Source organism: Poromitra crassiceps (genome assembly GCF_964638095.1).
Source record: "Poromitra crassiceps genome assembly, chromosome: 8".
Lineage (NCBI taxonomy): Eukaryota > Metazoa > Chordata > Actinopteri > Beryciformes > Melamphaidae > Poromitra > Poromitra crassiceps.
Window position 1 is genome coordinate 42775996 of NC_139629.1, and position 19697 is coordinate 42795692.

A 19697-nucleotide genomic window follows, 5' to 3' on the forward strand; every position below is an offset into this window, starting at 1 on the left:
GCTCAATTGTGGAGTGTTTGCGTGCCAGTCTAGCTCCCATTAGACACAGCTCTTCACATGTGGTCAGACCAAGCGGTCGTGTGCCAAAGCAGAAACCACTTAACCCCTGACTGTGAGAGCTCGTCTGCACTGCAATAAGTCACACAGCTCCACAGAGTAGTAGGTTCCAGCAAACACAACATACAGTAGAGATATTAAAGAAGGTCAATTGAAGCTATTCTGGTGTTGTAACGAAAGCAACAGTGGAGAATTGAAGAATTGGGTGAAAACTGAGTGTTCAGATGGAACTGACAGAGCAATCGGAGAGTGCAGACCTGCTAGTCCAAGTCCAGTCTGCTATGACTGACATGCACATTTTGTGTGTCGGATCCGGATCCGTTCCAAAATTGAACAGGTTCTTCCTTGGCCCATGCTACACCCTTCCATAAAGTTTTATGAAAATCGGGCCAGTAGTTTTCCCATAATCCTGTTGATAAACAGACAAACATACGGTACAGAAAACTTAACCTCCTTGGTGGAGGTAATAAGTAGTAGAGTAGTAGTAGAGTAGTAGTAGTAGTAGTAAAGTAAGTAGTAGAGTAGAGTAGTAATTAAAGTAGTTGACTTAATTAATGTGGGCCAGGGGCCTAAAGTGGGAGGGAGACCCTACTTCTGGCCCTCTTGCTCGCACCACATCCATCTTTGAACTTGTGATCTCAACTACACACGTTTCATGACTGCATCTTGCATGATTGTGACGCTATTTCATTCACAAAAACTGTCCACAGGGCACGCACACACACACACACACACACACACACACACACACACACACACAGACACACACACACACACACACACACACACACACACACACACACACACACACACACACACACTCACACACACACACACACACACACACACACACACACACACACGTCACACACATGACTGCAAATACTAATGCTGTTCACCAATAATTCCCCACGTGCAGGTTTTACAATGTTTTGGTCGGACTCTCTCAAAAGTCTTTGAAATACGAGACGCTGCTGCACGCTTAATTATGATGCTTGTGTGTGACTGTGCAGCGTCAAGTTGTAGGGCTGCTGTTGCCCTTTTCCAGAAGACTGGAAGCACAGGTTTGATGTGGATGTGTTTGATGTGTGTCAGAGAGCTGTCAGGGGCTGTTTGTGTGAATTCCAGGCTTAGATGATTACTAGCTTGCTGAAGTGCTCGGGGACTCAAGCCACACACAGCAGCTCTGACAAGTCATGGCGAGAAGAAGCGCTCACCTTCAAGGTAAGCAGAGGTGTTATTTTCTGACCTTAACTGGGTTGTATGTATTTCTGTGTGAGCGGAATGAGCCGCAGCGATTGGCTGTCAGTCAGGGTGGATTTAGTTTTTTGGCTGTTTCCACTCTTTCATATCACAAAAAGCCGTTGAAACGGATTGACTTGATGGTGTCAGCCTTTAGTATTGGAGTAGCATAATAACACTGATATGCCAGTTGTGAAGGGAAATAGAGCAGCATAGAAAAAACACCTTAGCAAGACATTTAATCTTGTATTGAATCACATTATCTTGGTACTGTTGCAGTGCCTTTTTTCCAGATAGTGTCACTTGTTTCATGAAGTCTTCAAGCAAGTGAAACGGCATTGGAATTACTGTACATTAGGGCTGCAACTAACGATTATTTTCATAATCGATTAATCTGTCGATAATTTTTTCGATTAATCGTTTAGTTGTTTGGTCTATAAAATGTCAGAAAATGGTAGCAAATGACGATCAGTGTTTCCCAAAGCCCAAGATGATGCCCTCAAATGTCTTGTTTTGTCCACAACTCAAAGATAATATCAGTTTATCATACAGGAGTAAAGAAACCAGAAAATATTCACATTTACCTTTTCTCTTAAAATTGTACTCAAAACAATTCATCCATTATCAAATTAGTTGTTGATAAATTTTCTGTCCATCGACTAATCGATTAATCGTTGCAGCTCTACTGTATATTATGTGCAATATATCTCCTCCCCATGTTAGATTTATCTTCATATCTATACTTTAAAACAAGATAAGACTGAATATGAGACTACGTGACTGGTGATGATGAGGATTGGTTTTGGTGCAGACTTCAGAGAACTGTAAGAACTGATGCTTATACTGCAGTGGAGACAGGAGGACTAGAGGAATCTGACTTCTGTCTGTCTGCAGCATGTGCTCAGTGCTTGTGTGTTGCTCATCTGTCTGCTATGCAAACACATGGAGCCAGCAGAACAGTTCATCCTGTCAACACAAACACAGATCTGCAGATTAGCAAGGTCATTACTCGTATGTGCTGCCACACAGCTGAAGATGCAGAGATAACGGCAGGCTAAAAGGTACAGTAGACGCAGAGATGGAATTTCCCATAGAAAGTAACCGCTGCCGCACATCTACAGACACTAACAATATCAGCCTCTGTTCATTCCCATGCAGTCCCATTTCACAAACACTGGTTTGACTTTATTTGGACAGACATGCACCAGGTACACACACACAGACACACAGGCGCACACACACATGCATGCACGCACGCACACACGCACGCACACACACACACACACACACACACACACACACACACAGCGGTTGTTTATTCACATTCTGTACATGTTTCAAATTAAAACTAATTGCTTGTGTCATGGGTATCACTGACATGGACTCCTGCTATTGTAATTGCTCTATATTTGTTTGTTTGGGGCGCAAACAAAAATCCAAATCCAAACAATATATTCTCATGTGATTTAGCTATTTGTGAGTGAGTGTGTGTGTGTGTGTGTGTGTGTGTGTGTGTGTGTGTGTGTGTGAGTGAGAGATCAAATGCTATGCTCCACCCCCCACACACACATACACACACAGGTCAAGAGACACATGGTGAAAAGCACTATTCATCGGCGAGTGGTTTTGATGAGTGCTGCTTCTTCACCTGACTCGCCCAACCAGACTAAAAGCTTTGCTAATCCATCACGCTGGATTAGCTAGCCGCGCTGCACATCTCAGCAGGATTGGACAAAATGCTTGAGAGCTTTTCTAGAACAGCCGGCAGAATTTGCTTAATTGCATATTCTTCTTTCTTATCACCTTTTCCTGGAACTCACTGAATTTCAAGAATGGAAACTTGGAACGAGCCTCAACTCACTCGACCTGCTGAAGTGCTGTGTACTTTATGAAGTGGAAAGTTTTTGTTTGCACACGAGTGTTTGTTCATGAGTAGTATGAGCTGTGTGTGTGTGTGTGTGCCTGTGTGTGTGTGTGTGTGTGTGTGTGTGTGTGTGTGTGTGTGTGTGTGTGTGTGTGCGTGCGTGCGTGCGTGTGTGTGTGTGTGTGTGTGTGTGTGTGTGTGTATGAAACCTCCTCCATCCTCCATCATTACACTGTCATTGTCTGTGTTGACAGTGTAGCTGTTTCTTTTGTGTATCGTGTGTGTGTGTGTGTGTGTGTGTGTGTGTGTTTGCGCACGCGTGTGTGTGCGTGCGTGCATGCGTGCGCGTGTGTGTGTGTGACACGCCTGTACTGTACATAGTGTTGAGTGGACTCAACCTGACTTGTTTCTATTGTAGCTCAAAACACACATAGTTTAACTTTGACTGCACTAAAACTACAAGTTCACAACCTTAGCTGGCTCCAGAGGTTTGCATTACATAGGTGTGTCGTTGTGTCCTTCTGCCCTGCCTTCGATTATACTCATTATACACACATACTGTATCTATACTTACATTTTTTTGCACTCAGTCATCTCATGTTTCTGTATGTCAAACCTTTTTGTGCGTATTGTTTCGCAGGTATGTTGTAATTGCCGTGCGCTTGTGAGCTCTGCGACAAAGACAGAGGTAAAAGTCTAGTAATTATGAGAGAAGGCAATTATCCAGTCATTATGGCTGTGGAGGAAGTGCATCAGGCACAGGGCGGGGCCAACTGATGAAGTCACAACAGGTCGCTTGAGCTGTTAGTGAGCCATTCAATAGGAATTTCACTGATTCATTTGGCTGTGGTCTGCTCTGTGGTTTGTTTTAACCCTCACGTTAATTGAACGAGCACAGTGGGACAGGGTCACAGGGTCACGGGCGACGACCCCGACAACACAAAGCTGTGAATTCTCTCTGGCTTTGTTTGATTTCATTTCATCCAGTGAGAGTCTGGCCGGCACATCAAGGTGCTAATTGTTTGTTAATTGTAGGCACCATCGCAACAGAATGTATGAATGCAGTAGTTATATCAGCAGCTTTTGTTCCTTATCAGAAAGCCAACATCGTCTGTTAATATGCAGCGTATATATTTAATATTTTACATCAGTTATCAAAAGTAAGCGATGAACATAATCGCCCCGCCCCCTCATACTGTAGCATGAGTGTGTCAGTCAGTGTGTTCATAAATGTGTGGGTGGGAGGGGGGGGGGCCTGCTTTAGGCAGTGTTCATACAATGTGTTCAATACATAATACACAATAATGTGTTGGTTTCCACTGCAAACAATAAATAAATAAATAAATAAATAAATAAATAAATAAATAAAAATACATAATCTACAAAATGGATAATACCCATAATTCCACAAATGTCACTTTGTGGCATGCAGAGCCTCTATGTTATAGTATTTATCAACTGCTGTCAATAGCCAGAAAGATAAGTATAGGATGACTGATTGTATGTTGGTATACATTATCGAAAGAATTGTCTCATTCTGGGCTGTACTGTATACGTTTCCCCCCTCTGGCAATCCCAATTCCCACAACATGCAGGAAGGTGACATTATGTATATATTTACAGAGACCAGACAATGTATGTTTTCCGTATACAGCCAGTGTCTGTGTTGATTTACGTTTGTCTTTGTGTGTGTACATACAGTACATGGCCCATATGTCTCCAGCATGTCAAGCTTTGGGCCAATATGTAAGTCCTCGCTTGGCTTTGCCTTTTAGCATTTTCCCAATGTTGACTAAAGCAACGCCGTGTTTACACTCAGTCTGCGTGGAGACTACGCTCTCTTTGACACGGACACGGTCCATTTAGAGTGATGACAACCACATTGTCTTAAATGCACAACATTATTATTAGCTCCAATTTAACATTCTCTACATTGACATGAGGGCAAGAGGCCAGTGGTGAAATACAGACGTCACAATCAGTCGCTGCTTTCAAGAGGAGGAACATAGAGAAAAGGAAAGACAAACCATCTGACTAAAGATCCCAGTAGCCTACAGCAGAGGTTCTTCTCAACCCTTTTCATATCAAGGACCCCTAATTTAGTCCACATTAGAGCCACAGAGCCCCATTTGCCTCTCAGACCAAAATCTGGGAATTATGTTTTATTCTTAGAAATGATTGTGTCCAGAATTCATCACTGTATTGTGAGATGAAAATGACACTATGATCAAAATAGTCATTCTTCTACATCCTCTAATTGTGTTAACTTCTTGTAAATTAAATAATTAAATCATTTATTAATTATTATTAATTAATAATTCATCCGTTTGCTGGGGACCCCTTGAAACCCCGTCAAGGACCTCTGGTGGTCCCCAGACCCCTATGTTGAGAACCACTCAAACAACCAGAGACTACTAGTATCGCCATCATCATGTCTATTTCAGGCATCTTCTCGCATGCCTCCACTATCAATACCCTGGAGCTCTGCGTGGAAATGGATGTATGTTACCACAAAGGCTCTGGTCCTCCCTTCCCTTTTCAGTAAGGCACATTGCAGTGAAATCCTTCACATGGAGCCGGGTGTAAATGGGCGTGCATATTTAGTGGAAGGCAGGATGGCGGGATGAAGGAAAATGGGAGAGAGAGAGTGTGTGTGTGTGTGTGAGAGAGAGAGAGAGAGGGAGAGAGAGAGAGAGACATGCCTGTACTTCCTCTCCAGCCATTCCTTCATGCTGGCTGAATGGCCCTGCGGCGCAGGCTTTGTCCGGGTCATTGTCGTTGGGCTTACAGAGCCTCTTTGCCAAGTGAGAGGCTTTGGCGACATATGTCACTTCAGTGAATCTCCCATCGGCCCTTTAGCTGCTTGAGTGGAGGGGCGGGCGGGGAGGCGTTCCTCCACACCAGGAGGGGCAGCGTGAGGTGGCTCAGGACAGTCCCACCACGTCAGGGGGTGCTGGTTCACAGACAGAGAGTTGTTGCAATGCTCCTGTCCCATACGTTTCCTATGGACTTGTTGTGTTGAGCTGTGTTGGCCCTCGGACTAAACATTTAGAATGACTCTAAAAGCAGTAAGTATTGGATATTTCTGAACAGTGTTGTGTTGTTACTAGTCCCTGGGAAGTGGTGTGTGTGTGTGCGTGTGTGTGTGTGTGTGTGTGTGTGTGTGTGTGTGTGTGTGTGTTTAGCTGAGTCCACTGCACAACATATATGGATCATCATTACGGGTAACGTTATATTTACCATGCATGTATCTATGCTTGTGTAGCTACACATGCATATCCCGTGGGGGTGCTGTTTGGTTGGGTGATTTGCGGTGTGTGTGTGTGTTTGTTTGTATGTGTGTGTGTGTGTGTGGGGGGGGGGGGGGGGGGGTGCTCTTTGTCTTTGTATACAGTGTGTGTTGGATTAGTGGTGTAGTAGTCACACTCTGCGTGTCCTGGCCAACTAGTGGCTTAAGAAATAAAATCCCTGTGCGGATTTGTGTCTGTGCCGTGCTGTGTGCTCAGGTAATAGATACCTCCCCCTCCCCCATCCCCCCACCCCCCCCCCCTCCCCCCTCCAAAACAAACGCTTTATTATCTGTTTACATAGTGATACACACCCTTTTTACGCTTCAGGGTTACTCAATTTCTTGAATTCTGTCAACTTTATTTGCGTTATGGTAAAAAGTGGCAGGTTCTTACAGATCCCCATGTTCGCATAAAGCTCATTCATTTGCCTAATCTGCAAGGTTCCTGCAGCAAACAGAGGATTTGACACAGTTGAATGAAAGTTGCCTGTTTGGATGATGATGCTGCTGTGTAGCCTGTTGTCCAGGGATGTCACGATACTGTCATTTCTACTTTGATACCGATACCCAGGAAAATATCGATACTCATTTTCGATACCATGGGAAAGGGGGGATGACAACAGATTGAGAGGCATGAAAATAAAGTTAGACAGATGGACGGACAGACGCACACTTCTCCATAATCTAGGTCTGATCAAACTTTGAACTTAGACAGCAGATTAGCTCTGCTCTAGACATCACAACACGTTTATCTTGTTGAAGCAACAGATACCCACCAATGATAGGGAGGGAAAAATCTGTGATTTTTCATTCAAAGAAAGCACTGATGGTATCGAAACTGTTGCAAATGAGTATTGTATCCGTTTCGAATTTTTAGTATTGATACTTATCGATACTATCGATACCTGTTGCAAATGAGTATTGTATCCGATTAAGATTTTCAGTATTGATACTTTTCGATACTATCGATACTTTTGACAATGCTACTGTTGTTAGGATCCACACAAATCTGGATAAAAGGTCCCACTGCTGTCACTGGATGACAGGGCCTCCTGCCTACCAATCACTGGACGACAGGGCCTCCTGCCTACCAATCACTGGACGACAGGGCCTCCTGCCTACCAATGAGGACTCTCTTGGCTTCACCGGGTAAAAGTGGCTTTCTGCATTCAAGGAATGCTGATTTAAATCACAAACACTGCAATTAGGGTTTTTAGTTATGCCTGCAATGGTAGGTGGTCTGTCCTGCAAAGTATGGTGTGTGTGTGTGTGTGTGTGTGTGTGTGTGTGTGTGTGTGTGTGTGTGTGTGTGTGTGTGTGTGTGTGTGTGTGTGTGTGGGTGGGTGTGTGTGTGGGTGTGTGTGTGGGTGTGTGTGTGTGTGTGGGTGGTGGGGGGGGGGGGGGGGGGGGGGGGCAGCAGCATATGAGTTATAGCAACAGGATAAGAGGGAGAGGGAGACCGTAAACTTTACTCCAAACATGTTAAAATGTAGTTCTACTCCATTCAAAGAACCATCTAACCCACTTGGTTTAAGATTTAGTCCATCGGAAGATAATCGCAGAAATCCTCACAGAGAAAAATACTCTGCTGCCATCTCTCAATGTGTTTAACTGATTCCAAATTCAAGCCGCCATCTCTCAATGTGTTTAACTGATTCCAAATTCAAGCCGCCATCTCTCAATGTGTTTAACTGATTCCAAATTCAAGCAGCTTAATCCTGAATCTAGTCAACAACAATTACCATAATATTAACCTTTCTCACGAAGCAGAGATGGAGCCTTGTGTCCTCAGAAGACCCCCCTGAGTCATATCATGTCGTGAGGTGGTGGCATGTGATTGGCCGAGGCCCCCTCATATCACGTCGTAAGGTGGCATGTGATTGGTCGAGGCCCCCATCCCACCGCTGTCCTCATTGCAGGATTAGTTGGAAGAACGGTGAACCCGTTTGGCATTGCCAGCGCTGCCACCACAGTTTGGCACTGTGAGAACGAAGCCATGATGGAATACCAACAACAGGCTTACCGCGCCCCCGACCCACTCATAGTCTGCCATCTTGGATGGAGCGCTCATAGCAGGCAGCAGCTTAGCCGTCGTGCCAGTAGGGTTTACTGTAAGCGTGCCATTTGATGCCACCTGCCAAGCCACACAGGTCAAAGGGTAATCTCCAGACAAGAGCTCTGCTGTGTTGTGCTACAAGAACACAACAATGAAGGACAAGCAACTCTAGATGCCTGCTGCTGTCCTGGATGGGGAATGTCATATCACCAAAGAAAGCACAGGTCCCTCAAAGAGACCCTATTCGAGGAATTCAGAATTTCCTCTTTTGACATAGGCTACTTATATAATCAAACTCGAAGACATTGTCAACATTTGAATTTGTTAAGAGTGGTTAAATGTAAAGTTATTATTACACTCTGGGGAAAAAACACATCCATCTTAACGAGCCAATTAGCCACATATTCAACCTTCAAATTGTATTTCTGCCATTGGGGTGAGATAACTGCCTGCAACCCCATGCTGTTTCAGGAGTTTTCTTGAAATTAGTGTCAATATCCTATGAAATCCAATTAAACTTGATTGATTCTACAAAAAAATAATAATAATAATAATAATTGGAAGCAAGCAAGTGAAATTAGCTCACCCCATTGGCAGATATCTTCACTTGTTTTAAGATAATTACAATTTTAGGACTCAATAGTAGACTAAATGACTTGTTAAGATGCGGTGCATTTTCAAAAATCCATTATTTTGAAGTGTTGTACTAACCCCCAGTCCACACATCACAACTGGCCTTGATTGGCAGTCCTCACTGAACAGTCGCTAATCCTTTCAATCAAGCAAATTTGCAGCACTTGAAGTGACCTCCCTCCTATGATGCCTATACTCTCATAGGTCATGTCGTTTGGTTTGTCTGCCAATCAGGGTCCATTGTTGTGATTGTTTTGACTTCAAATGTATTCAGTTACCTTCATTCAAAACATTACAATGAACATTACTCATGCCATGAGCCATAACATAGCATTTATACCATAAAAATCATGAAAACAGAATAATGTGGGATTTTATATGTTTGAACTGGAAAATAAAGTACAAACACACTGAGGAATGTGGGGCTGCTGGGTTTTTGTGTTGTCAGATGTTGCTGCCTGCTGGTTTTCTTGTGTTTGGCTTGGCAGTCTGCCATGGTGTATAAAATGCCCACGTTCAACAGTGCTACCTACCTACCTTTAGTGGGATTATTATTGCAAAGCAATAACAAAATGTAATGCTCATTCTGTATTTCTGTAAGTAGACCAGGCGCTTGTAAAACTTTATCTCACCTCACTTAGAAATGAAAAGGTCGCAACCCCCCTACCACAAAAAAAAAGACTTGTGATCATGTTTTTTTTATCTGACCCCCCCCCCCAGGTCCATTGTGCCTTCAGTCCTCTAACTGACACCAGCTGATGTGCAGCGAATCAACCAGCAGGATATTCATCTCGACTGTCTCCGTTGACCGGTGGAGGGGTGATGAGGTCACCTTGGAGCCTGGGCCTTGCTCTCCTCTTGGCCCTGACCTCCAGGGCCACAAGCTTCCATATCCCCCTGGAAGGTACAGTAGGATCATTATGATGGTGATGAAATGCATCTGAATCGTCTGGACAAACAAAAAATGGAATCTCTCCATTCTGAGAGACATAGCATGTGACGAAAAAGTGTCATACATATTCCATGTGTCCAACAATCTACAGTCTAAACATACAGGAAAGACAAGAACATTTAGCTTGAAGTACCAAAGTGTATCGTCCACCAGCAAGGTTACTTTGAGGCGGGTCTGTATGCTTTGCAGTGACATCCTGGCTTTTGTTCAGGCATGCCATGTGGTGGTAGCCACACTTTTTGACACAACCTGTTGGCACATGCCTTTGCCATGTTCCTGGCTTGTTAATACGGACTATAAGGGGCACTACAGGAAACAAATCCAAGGAAGTGTAGTGTTCTCCTTAGTTGTCTTCCCGCATGCCTGCAAAGATTGAATCGTCAAAAATTCTGATATTTGTGTGTGTGCACGTGTGTTTTATTTTGCAGTGGAGCAGCTTCCGACCATAACGAGTCACACGCCCAGTCCTGTTGTTGCCCTTCCTTTTAACGACTTCAACATCACTATGAGGTGCGAGGCCCGGGGCAACCCACCACCAGAGTAAGTGAGATCAACACATCAGCTGTGCTGCCTCGGAAGCTGGCTTTTCAAAGACATCTAGGCCACCATCATTGAATTCAGATCAAGTGTGCCAAGAGCTAAGAGCTTGCCTCTGTCCCCAAAAAACATGTTGTAATGCTTGACCGCTCCAACAGATACCGATGGACAAAAGATGGCAAAGACTTTACCCCTCCCCACCTCTCCACAACAACAACAAACCACAGCAATGGCAGCTTTGTACTGTTCAACAGCCGGTACCTTGCTAAGTTCCAGGGGAAATACCGATGCTACGCTTCTAACAAACTGGGAACAGCCATGACAGAGGAGATCGACGTCATCGTTCCCGGTAAGTAAACATTCTACTGTATAAGAAGCTGATCTACAGTGTGAGTGAGTGAGATCATTTTTGTTTGAGCTCTTCTTGGTCCAAACCTTTTTCAGGTTTTCGCGATCGTTTTTCTTAAATGCCGTTGTTCTGTCTAGGTGTCCCCAAGTTTCCAAAGGAGAAGATTGAGCCGACCGTTGTCGATGAGGGCCAGCCAGTCATTCTGAGGTGTAACCCTCCAGACGGCGTACGTCCCCGTCAGATCTACTGGATGTCTATTGGTAAGCCAAGGCACAAGTGAGACAGCTTATGATGCGTATGATGACTTGTGCTATCTTTGAAGTGGCTTATTGTTTTATGGAAAATACACACACTTTAGGCACCTACAATCACCCAGAGCAGATATAGCTCATGTTTATGGCCTATTTTCCCCATCACTGCCAAAGAGTATGAAAAGAATGAGAGTAGAGGTCATCTTCGCTGTGTCTGAAGTGCTGTGTCAATAAACATTGAGTTCTCTGTCTAGGTCCTTGAGAGCTCTCCCATCAGCCACAACACACTTGACTGATGGCTGATGACTGATGGCAGGTCTAGTGGACTGCTGCAGAACAATATCACTTCTTGTTCTAAGTAGACCTATGTTTCCCATTCAGGAGTCTGGGCAATTTTAGATGTGCTGTATGGCAGAGATGCTCACAAATCCTTTTTTGCAAGTCCAAGTCCAGTCTCAAGTCTTTGGTCACAACACAAGTCCAAGTCAAGTCTCAAGTCTCTAATGGATGAATGTTCTATCATCTGCTGGATGTCACCCGGTCTGCTTAGAACACTGCATAGCTAAAACTAAGGAATTAAAAGCATGTACTGTATTATCCTCCTCACTCTATCTATTAGCATACAGCATCAGCATTGATTAATTGAAATTATTATTAGTAGATCTTTCCTTAATGTTAATACACACAAAAGATTGTTCACAAGTCCCAAATCTCAAGTCCAAGTCAGGTTTCAAGTGTTTGAGGACAAGTCTCAAGTCAAGTTTCAAGTCACTGTGTGTGACTTAAGTGTGCGACTCAAGTCCCTTAAGTCTCAAGTCCAAGTCCCCATCTCTGCTGTATGGTGCATCTAGACTTCTAGGGACTTTTTGCTGCACAGGTGAAATAATAAAAAGCATGCTGTATGCTTTCCTAGCCTTTCAGAACACAACAGAGTGCGACATAATTATGAATTACAGCAACAATACAAGATAGATTGAGTTTCCATGACGCATAGCTTGATTTGTTTCCAAAAGAAATTTCTCCAAATCCAAATGCAAAGATTTCTTACCTTATGAAACTGTGAAATTGCATTTTCATAACTCTTTTATGTTGCATTGTTAACATCGATTTTAAATTCTGCATGAGTTTTACTGCCTCCCTCCCTTGTAACAGGCTATTAGCTTGTTAGAAACCGAAGAATACTTTTGATAACAGTGACTCATCTTTCCCTATGCCCTTTTTTTTTTAAATAGTGCCAAAATACTGTATGTAATTGTACATTTTATGTGCAGACAGTGCATGACTTTACCTTTGAACTCAGAGTATAACCAATGACTTATATGGCCATGAGTCAGAATAGGATGTTAAATACTGCGAATGGGTGACACAGTGCTTCAGCGACCCGTCACTTACATAAGGGTTCTATCCAACTGAAAATGGCTTTATCCAACCAAATATGCCGTCTCAGTGCACTTATGAGTGCCCCGGCTCTATAAAGGGAACCTCTTTAGGGCATTTCCATTACGCGCTGACATAGATGAGGCTATTCTGGATTGCAATCATTTGTCATGTGAATAGAGTCTCACCATAAGTCATTATAATACTTGGGAGTGCCTTTGAGTATTTGCCTTTTACCCTTGTCATCCTGGAGCTGAAACACAGATAGCAGATGCAGTGTACAGCAGTGTACAGCAGGGGGTGTTTCAAACGCTTTGGGGGGGAATTCAGCTGGTACCGCTGTCACTAAAAGCTGTCAAAGAGAAGTGACTAATTGGTATCCTTGACGCAATTCTGCTCTTCTCCACCAGGTCTCCAGCACATCGAGCAGGATGAGAGGGTTTCCATGGGCAACGATGGCAACCTGTACTTCGCCAACGCCTTAAAGAACGACAGTCGGCCGGACTACTGCTGCTTTGCTGCCTTCCACAAAATACGCACCATTGTGCAGAAAAGCGCCATGGCTCTAGTCGTCAACACCTGTACGTTCAAATATGTCTTTTATCCAAAATATTAGTCTGCAGTCAATTCTAACTGCTGCTCACTTGATTATCATGATAAGAGAAGCTAACATGCTATGCATCTTGATACACTTGATAGTATTATCACTCGAGCTGCCTTTCAAATAGTAATTCTGAGACATTCACTTGTATGTTAAAAAAATGTTCTACCGCATACCTACAAAGCACCTACATGAGAAGTAGGGCCTGCCTTGTCATGTTCATGTTACAGTATGCTGTGTTTTGACAGTGGCCCCGAGGCATGCGGTGAACCACCATACTACCAGTAGTATTATTCTTACCAGTGTTTTGTTTTTGTTTCAGTGAAAGCCGATACTGAATCTGATGACAGTGGTGACATAAGTGAGTGATATTCACACATCATAAAAGTTCAAGGCAGAAATGACACATTACACAAGACACCACAAATCTGTCTGCAAGTTGCAAAGAGCTGCAGATTGAAAAATAAAAATAAAAATGTTAAATAAAATGAAATAAAAATCCCCCCACCCCCCCAAAAAAGCTGCAGATTGACCTTAGACTCATGTGTAGCTAAATGTGTGTTGATAAAGGCAGTGGTTCTCAAAGTGGGATCCTTGTGGGGGATCCAGGGGCTCCCCAGCAAGAATGGGAATAATTTATTTTCACTATAATTCCATCCATAAGTAACACAATGTATTTTGGTCATGGGTTTCATACACTTTCTGTAATAAAACATCTAAAAGCAAAAATCTTATCAAATGGGGACCCTGGAACAAAATCTTGTCAAATGGGGGTCCGTGATCTACTTTTGTCAATTTAGGGGTCCTTGATGTGAAAAACTACTTAAGGAATACATTGGAGTGACCAAACTTCCCATTATGTCCATTGCAGCCATTGCCCCACCAGTCAGAAAACCCAACCTCATGCTGCCCTCTGGTGTTCAAACTGAGGTAGTGCTGGTGAAAGGACAGGAGCTGAACCTGGAATGTATAGCAGAGGGAGTGTACGTATCATACAATCATTAGGTATCATCTTTCATTAATAAATATATGTATTGGCAACTTATGGCTCATGATATGTCGCTGTGTTATATAGTCCCACTCCAACGGTGGATTGGATCAAAATGGGAGAGCAGCTGCCTGACAAACGGACAGAATTCCGGACCTTTGGGAAGCTGTTAACCATATCTGATGTAGAAGAGAAGGATGATGGGAAATATATGTGCAAAGCCAAGAACTCTGTTGGAGAGGCTGTCCACTACTTTGATGTTATAGTGGAAGGTACGTCAACATCACTGCCACTTTTACAGATACATGTATTGGTGCCTGAATTTGGTGTTCTCTTCAGAGAGCAAGCCATATTGACGCAGCAAGCACAGTTATTTTTTAACTGTGACCAATGTTGTTCTTCTTAACACATCCCAGAGGCACCTAAATGGATGACAGAGGCTCCTCAGAGCCAGCTGGCTGTGATTGGGTCAGATATCCACATCAAGTGCTCAGTCGTCGGGAAACCACAGCCAGATATCGTGTGGAGGAGGAATGGGGAGATTTTGAAAGGTGAGTAAGCTTAGCATTCGTAATTGTTACAACCAAGATCAAGGAAGTAACACAAGTGGGAGTCACACGCCAACGTAAGAGTTAAAATAATGTATTCTCTAAAACTATTGGAAAATAATGAAACACAAACTACAGTAAACAAATGAACAAAAGGCACTCAATCAGCAGAGTGGGAGGGTTGTGACACTTAGTTATGCTCTTCCTCGCCCCCTATGGGCCATAGGCATCAATAATGTTCCTCCACCTAACAGGGCCTTTAGCAATCAGTTGTGCCTCACCCCACAAGAGACCCATCTCCATCAGCTCAGCCTCGACCGTTCATCGACAGGTGATGTTAGGTCGGCATTTGAGAGCGACGCGTAGGGATTTTCCCTTCCGCTCCAACTGAAATGGTAGCCAGCAGCCAATGGTAGAGCTTAGACCGGCAGCCTGTTTCTAGTGAGTCAGACTACAACCCGGCTGAAGGATAAGGATAAAAGTTTAAATAATGTATTAATCAAAACTAAGGGAAAATATCTAGACAACACAAACTACTTCAAACAAAAGAACGGAACAACAGGTGCGCACATGTAAGGAGGGCGAGAGACACTGAATAGAGGACCGCAGGGATGACGTATTTTTGTAGGCTTTATCCAGAAATCGCCGCCATTTTGGTTCTTCAGTGGAAAAGTCTATGGGGTTTTAGAATGGGGATTTCACTTAAATGCATAAAATAGGGTCTGTGGTTAACAAAGGTTTATGGGAATGCGACTTTGGATTCAGCATGATACTCTTCACAAACGTGAATAACGTTTATGCCTTTTGAAGCGTTTAATAGAAATCGCGTTTAAAAAAACGCATTTAGTTCAAGTTCAAGTTCAAGTAGTTTATTGTCATATGTATAATACAATGTATAATACAATGAAATTCTTTATGCTTTGAGAACCCTTTACGTTCCAAAAGTTATAAAAGTTATTCACGTTTGTGAAGATTATCATGCAGAACCCAGATTTGCGTTCCCATAAACTTTTGTTAACCACAGACCTTATTTTATGCATTTAAGTGAAACCCCCATGTTAAACCCCATAGACTTTTCCACTGAAGAACCGGTTGTTAAAGCCTAGCCTGGGTAAAGCCAGCCTCCACGTGACCCCCATGTACTATCAGTCAGGAAACTTGCGCTACAAACAGTCTGTGACGTCACGTTGAAGGCTCTTGATTGGGAATTATTTTACAAGTATTAGTACATAATTAGATTGTGTTTACAGAGTTCAACCAAACACTGATACCCTTTTCATGTAAACATATCTGGGTAATGCTTATTCTTATTATTTTAGATTTTTCAATGGGAAAATTAAGGGTGATGCAACAGGATCTTGTAGTCCTTGTGACATGATGACTTCTTATTTGTGTGTTGTTCTGTCAGATGAACCATCAAGCCAGAGGCGTGTGCTTGATGACACGCTGCTGCTCCACCACGCCCAGCCAGAGGACAGCGCTGTCTACCAGTGTGAAGCCTCCAACAGACACGGCCGTCTCCTGGCCAACGTCAACATCATGATCATGAGTGAGCACTGCAGCTAAACATTAGCCCTACACATATGAATAATCGTCATATGTCAATGTCATAACGAAGACATTATAGACAGGTTATGTTGGGTAACACTTTACTTGAGGGTGCAGTATGACGACTGTATGATGATGGTGTATGATAACACTCATAACAAAGACATTTGTTACCATAATTGGTTAATGTCAAGTTGTCATCATGAAGACATCTCAAACAATGTCAACTTTGCATTAACAATGACATAATTTATTGAATGACACTTAATGACAAGTCATAAACATCCATAACGCCTCCTTCATGTTCATGACAGGTGTCATGTCAAGTTTACGACAGTGTCATGACAGTCTTATGCACGCACACCACTTCAAATAAAGTGTTACCATTTCTTCTAATTGTTGAACAATTAAATGTTTAGTGTGATTACTTGAAAATCCGTGAGATTTTCTTTTTCTTACATACTACACACACTTTACTGTTATCAGATACCACAGATGACAAAGTATCTCCCTGATTCTCCTCCTCCTCCTCCTCCTCCTTGGCCTTAGCTCTGGCTCCTCGGATGCTGACCAGGGACTACCAACAATACGCTGTGGTAGAAGGAAGGAACATCATCATGAACTGTAGTGTCTTCAGCTCTCCACCGGCCAAAATCTCCTGGTGAGGATTGATCAGTCACTTTAATTGTCAAGTAGAATGAACGTACAGGATTTGGTCTTGATGTCAACTCTACAGGGACTTCTTTTTGACGGACATCGCAGGGACAGGACTTCACATCCTCTTGGGGCATGACATGTTTTTCTTCACCATTGCTTCCTGCCATATGTATCATCAGGCAGCTCAGTACTAGTAGTCATGCCATTAATCACAAACTTCAGCATAGGTTGAGGCGATGTCTCGTCATAGACGCTGGGTTAGCTGGCTCAGCCTGGCTGGGGGCGTGGTCAGGGTGGGGTAAATCTCCCGTTCTATCCATTCAGCAAAGTTAGAATTTAGCTGCTTTCTGCTCTAGAATCCCCAAACCTGTAGTTTAGAGCCGCAGCACCGTCCTTTGGTGAGTCAGCCCATTGAGATATATCGGTGTGGGCGTTCCCACACATGCCGACTGTCTCTATGTCTATTCTAATGTTGACACTTGTGATAAGATAACCATCTTCCTTTGCATGAAATTGGCCTTATTAAATCACCTCAACTACCACTGGAACTCTGCTTCACTTCTGCACAAAAGGGAAATTGGATCTCAGACAATTCCTGACAAAACAAACTCTTACTTTACTCTAACCCTAACCCAAGACCCTCAGCAAATCTTACTCATATAATTGGGCAAGCGGCTCCGGCACGGCGCACAATGCATGCCATTTGAGTGTGCGAGCTGCGTCTGTGAGCCTGTGAAGCGGGCGAGACCTCGAGGGCAAACCAACGAGGCACGGTAGGAATGAGCGTGGCCAGTTCAGTGGGCGAGGGACGCTAGAAGGGAGCACGCAAAGCATGCTCAATTTCAAGTTAATATAGTAGCTCGGATTCAATTATGTTCCACTTAAGCATATTATCATATTACTTTAATATGCTGATTGACCCAAACCCACTTGAAATAAGACCCATACCAGCGCAGCTCTATTTCACTATATTTCCTTTAAAACAGGGTTGGCAAAAATTCACTTTCACTTCCATCAATTCAAAGGAAAACCAAAATGAGAATGTATTCATTAATGATAGCATTCATACATTGTGAATAATGTTCTCAAGGATTGGATGGAAGAACATTTCTATAGCAGTGTTTGAAATATTGAAGAAAATCCAACCCTGACTCAAAGAGTCAGTTTGACACAAACTCAACCTGAAATTCTGCACCAATTGCAATCACAAATACGTACTTTAACCCGTTAAAGTCCTAACTAAGAAAAAGCAATAGAAAAATATTTCTTGTCTAACCCTACACAAAAGACACAGTGACATTAGTGTGTGTTTTTCTTTAGCATTATTTAGCGTTCAAGACATTTTTCAATAAGATATAGTGAAAATTGCTCTACCAAACAGTTGTGCAGAAGATTAATACCTGGAAAAATCTAAACTTTCCAACTGTTGGGTAAACTACAATTTGTGAACTGGGATTTGCAGGTTTTGGGTGGACCTGCTCATCCGTACTTTACTCCTCTAATCTCCAAACAGCCTGATAAGTTGTGTACATGCTCTAAAAGAGGTGTGAAAACTTGTTCTCCTAGGACCAAGGATGACACTTCAGAACCCATTAAGGGGGAACGATTCTCTTTTCACCAGGACGGATCGTTACGAATCATCAGTGCAGAAAAAGAGGACAGTGGGGAGTACGAGTGTTTTGCCAGCAATACGGAGGGAAAGTCAGCTGTTTCTGCTGTGCTGGATGTGAAAGGTATCTCAGCTCACTCTTTCAACATACACATGAGTATTGTTCCTCAACATTCGTTTCAGTAAGAGTGGTTATGTTTTTGATGATCAAGGCTTTGTTTTTGTTGCCAGTCATTTGTAGAAACAAAATGCATGGCCTGGCTTGAATATAAAACTGACCTGCCAGTTTAAGAATGACAATAACCAATAACTAGTTTAGCAAAACTTAAAATCCCACCTATTATTAATTTATAAAATGGTGCAAGATAAATAAAAATGTGATGGAAAGTTTTTAGAAACATGTCATACATTTAAATTAGCCTGGAAAAGTGACAGTATTGAGCAATATTAAGAAACCTCCATTGATATTAATAATTTAACTCAGGTCTTTTCAGTTACTGTGGGATGGACTTACACTCAGACACTCTAGTGCAGTATTCATATGCCTGCTCTAGCCTAGACAAGGAAAATAGCATTTTCTCATCTGGTTTTTATCCCCCCTCCCCCCCCCCCCCCACCCCATGCCACTCCTCTGTTTTGTTTATTTTTAGACGCCACTAAAATAGTAGATCTACCTCAGGACACATTGGTCACCAGTGGGTCCACTGGCGAGTTGATGTGCCGGGCAGACTATGACGAAACCCTGGGGGAAAGCTTTGAGGTGGTGTGGAGGAAAGACAAGGAGGAGATCCCGCTTTCCTTCATGAAACATTCCAGGTAGGTTGGTGTGTGGTTTGTTGTATTGATTGATTGTTTTTCCTTCATTGGTATGCTAGCGCTAATGCTAATGGTATGCTAATGCGATGGAGAAATAATAAAAGTTCCTTCTCCTGGTCTGTGCCGAGTGACTCGGGGGACCGTTCTACAATGTGAAGGAGAAGTTTGAGGTATAGACAGAATGTCTACACTTGATGAATACATTTCACCCTGAGGTTTTTGGCTTTCAAAACAATGTCTGAAAAAAGAAAAAACTTGTAGTGTAGTAGGTAAAAGCACTCGCCTACCACCATGGAGACCTTGGTCAGATGTTCCTACGAACA

The 19697-nt window shown here is 43.0% G+C and overlaps 1 protein-coding gene across 5 annotated transcripts in view; it reads left to right on the forward strand.

Moving 5' to 3' along the window:
- LOC310780830 (neural cell adhesion molecule L1-like protein) overlaps positions 1-19697 on the forward strand; it is a 61457-nt gene that overhangs the window by 15441 nt on the left and 26319 nt on the right. For 3 of the 5 annotated variants that reach the window (XM_083641329.1, XM_083641332.1, XM_083641333.1), the window contains exons 3-15: positions 9862-10045; positions 10522-10633; positions 10789-10979; positions 11117-11239; positions 13018-13188; positions 13531-13569; positions 14080-14191; positions 14284-14468; positions 14613-14747; positions 16153-16293; positions 16842-16953; positions 18516-18682; positions 19209-19374. In XM_083641329.1, coding sequence (XP_083497455.1) covers positions 9964-10045; positions 10522-10633; positions 10789-10979; positions 11117-11239; positions 13018-13188; positions 13531-13569; positions 14080-14191; positions 14284-14468; positions 14613-14747; positions 16153-16293; positions 16842-16953; positions 18516-18682; positions 19209-19374 — 1736 coding nt within the window. In that variant the 5' untranslated portion in view covers positions 9862-9963. Of the gene's footprint in view, positions 1-1185; positions 1282-6105; positions 6232-9861; positions 10046-10521; positions 10634-10788; positions 10980-11116; positions 11240-13017; positions 13189-13530; positions 13570-14079; positions 14192-14283; positions 14469-14612; positions 14748-16152; positions 16294-16841; positions 16954-18515; positions 18683-19208; positions 19375-19697 lie in introns of those variants that run through there. The other 2 variants (XM_083641331.1, XM_083641330.1) reach the window with 2 other exon arrangements.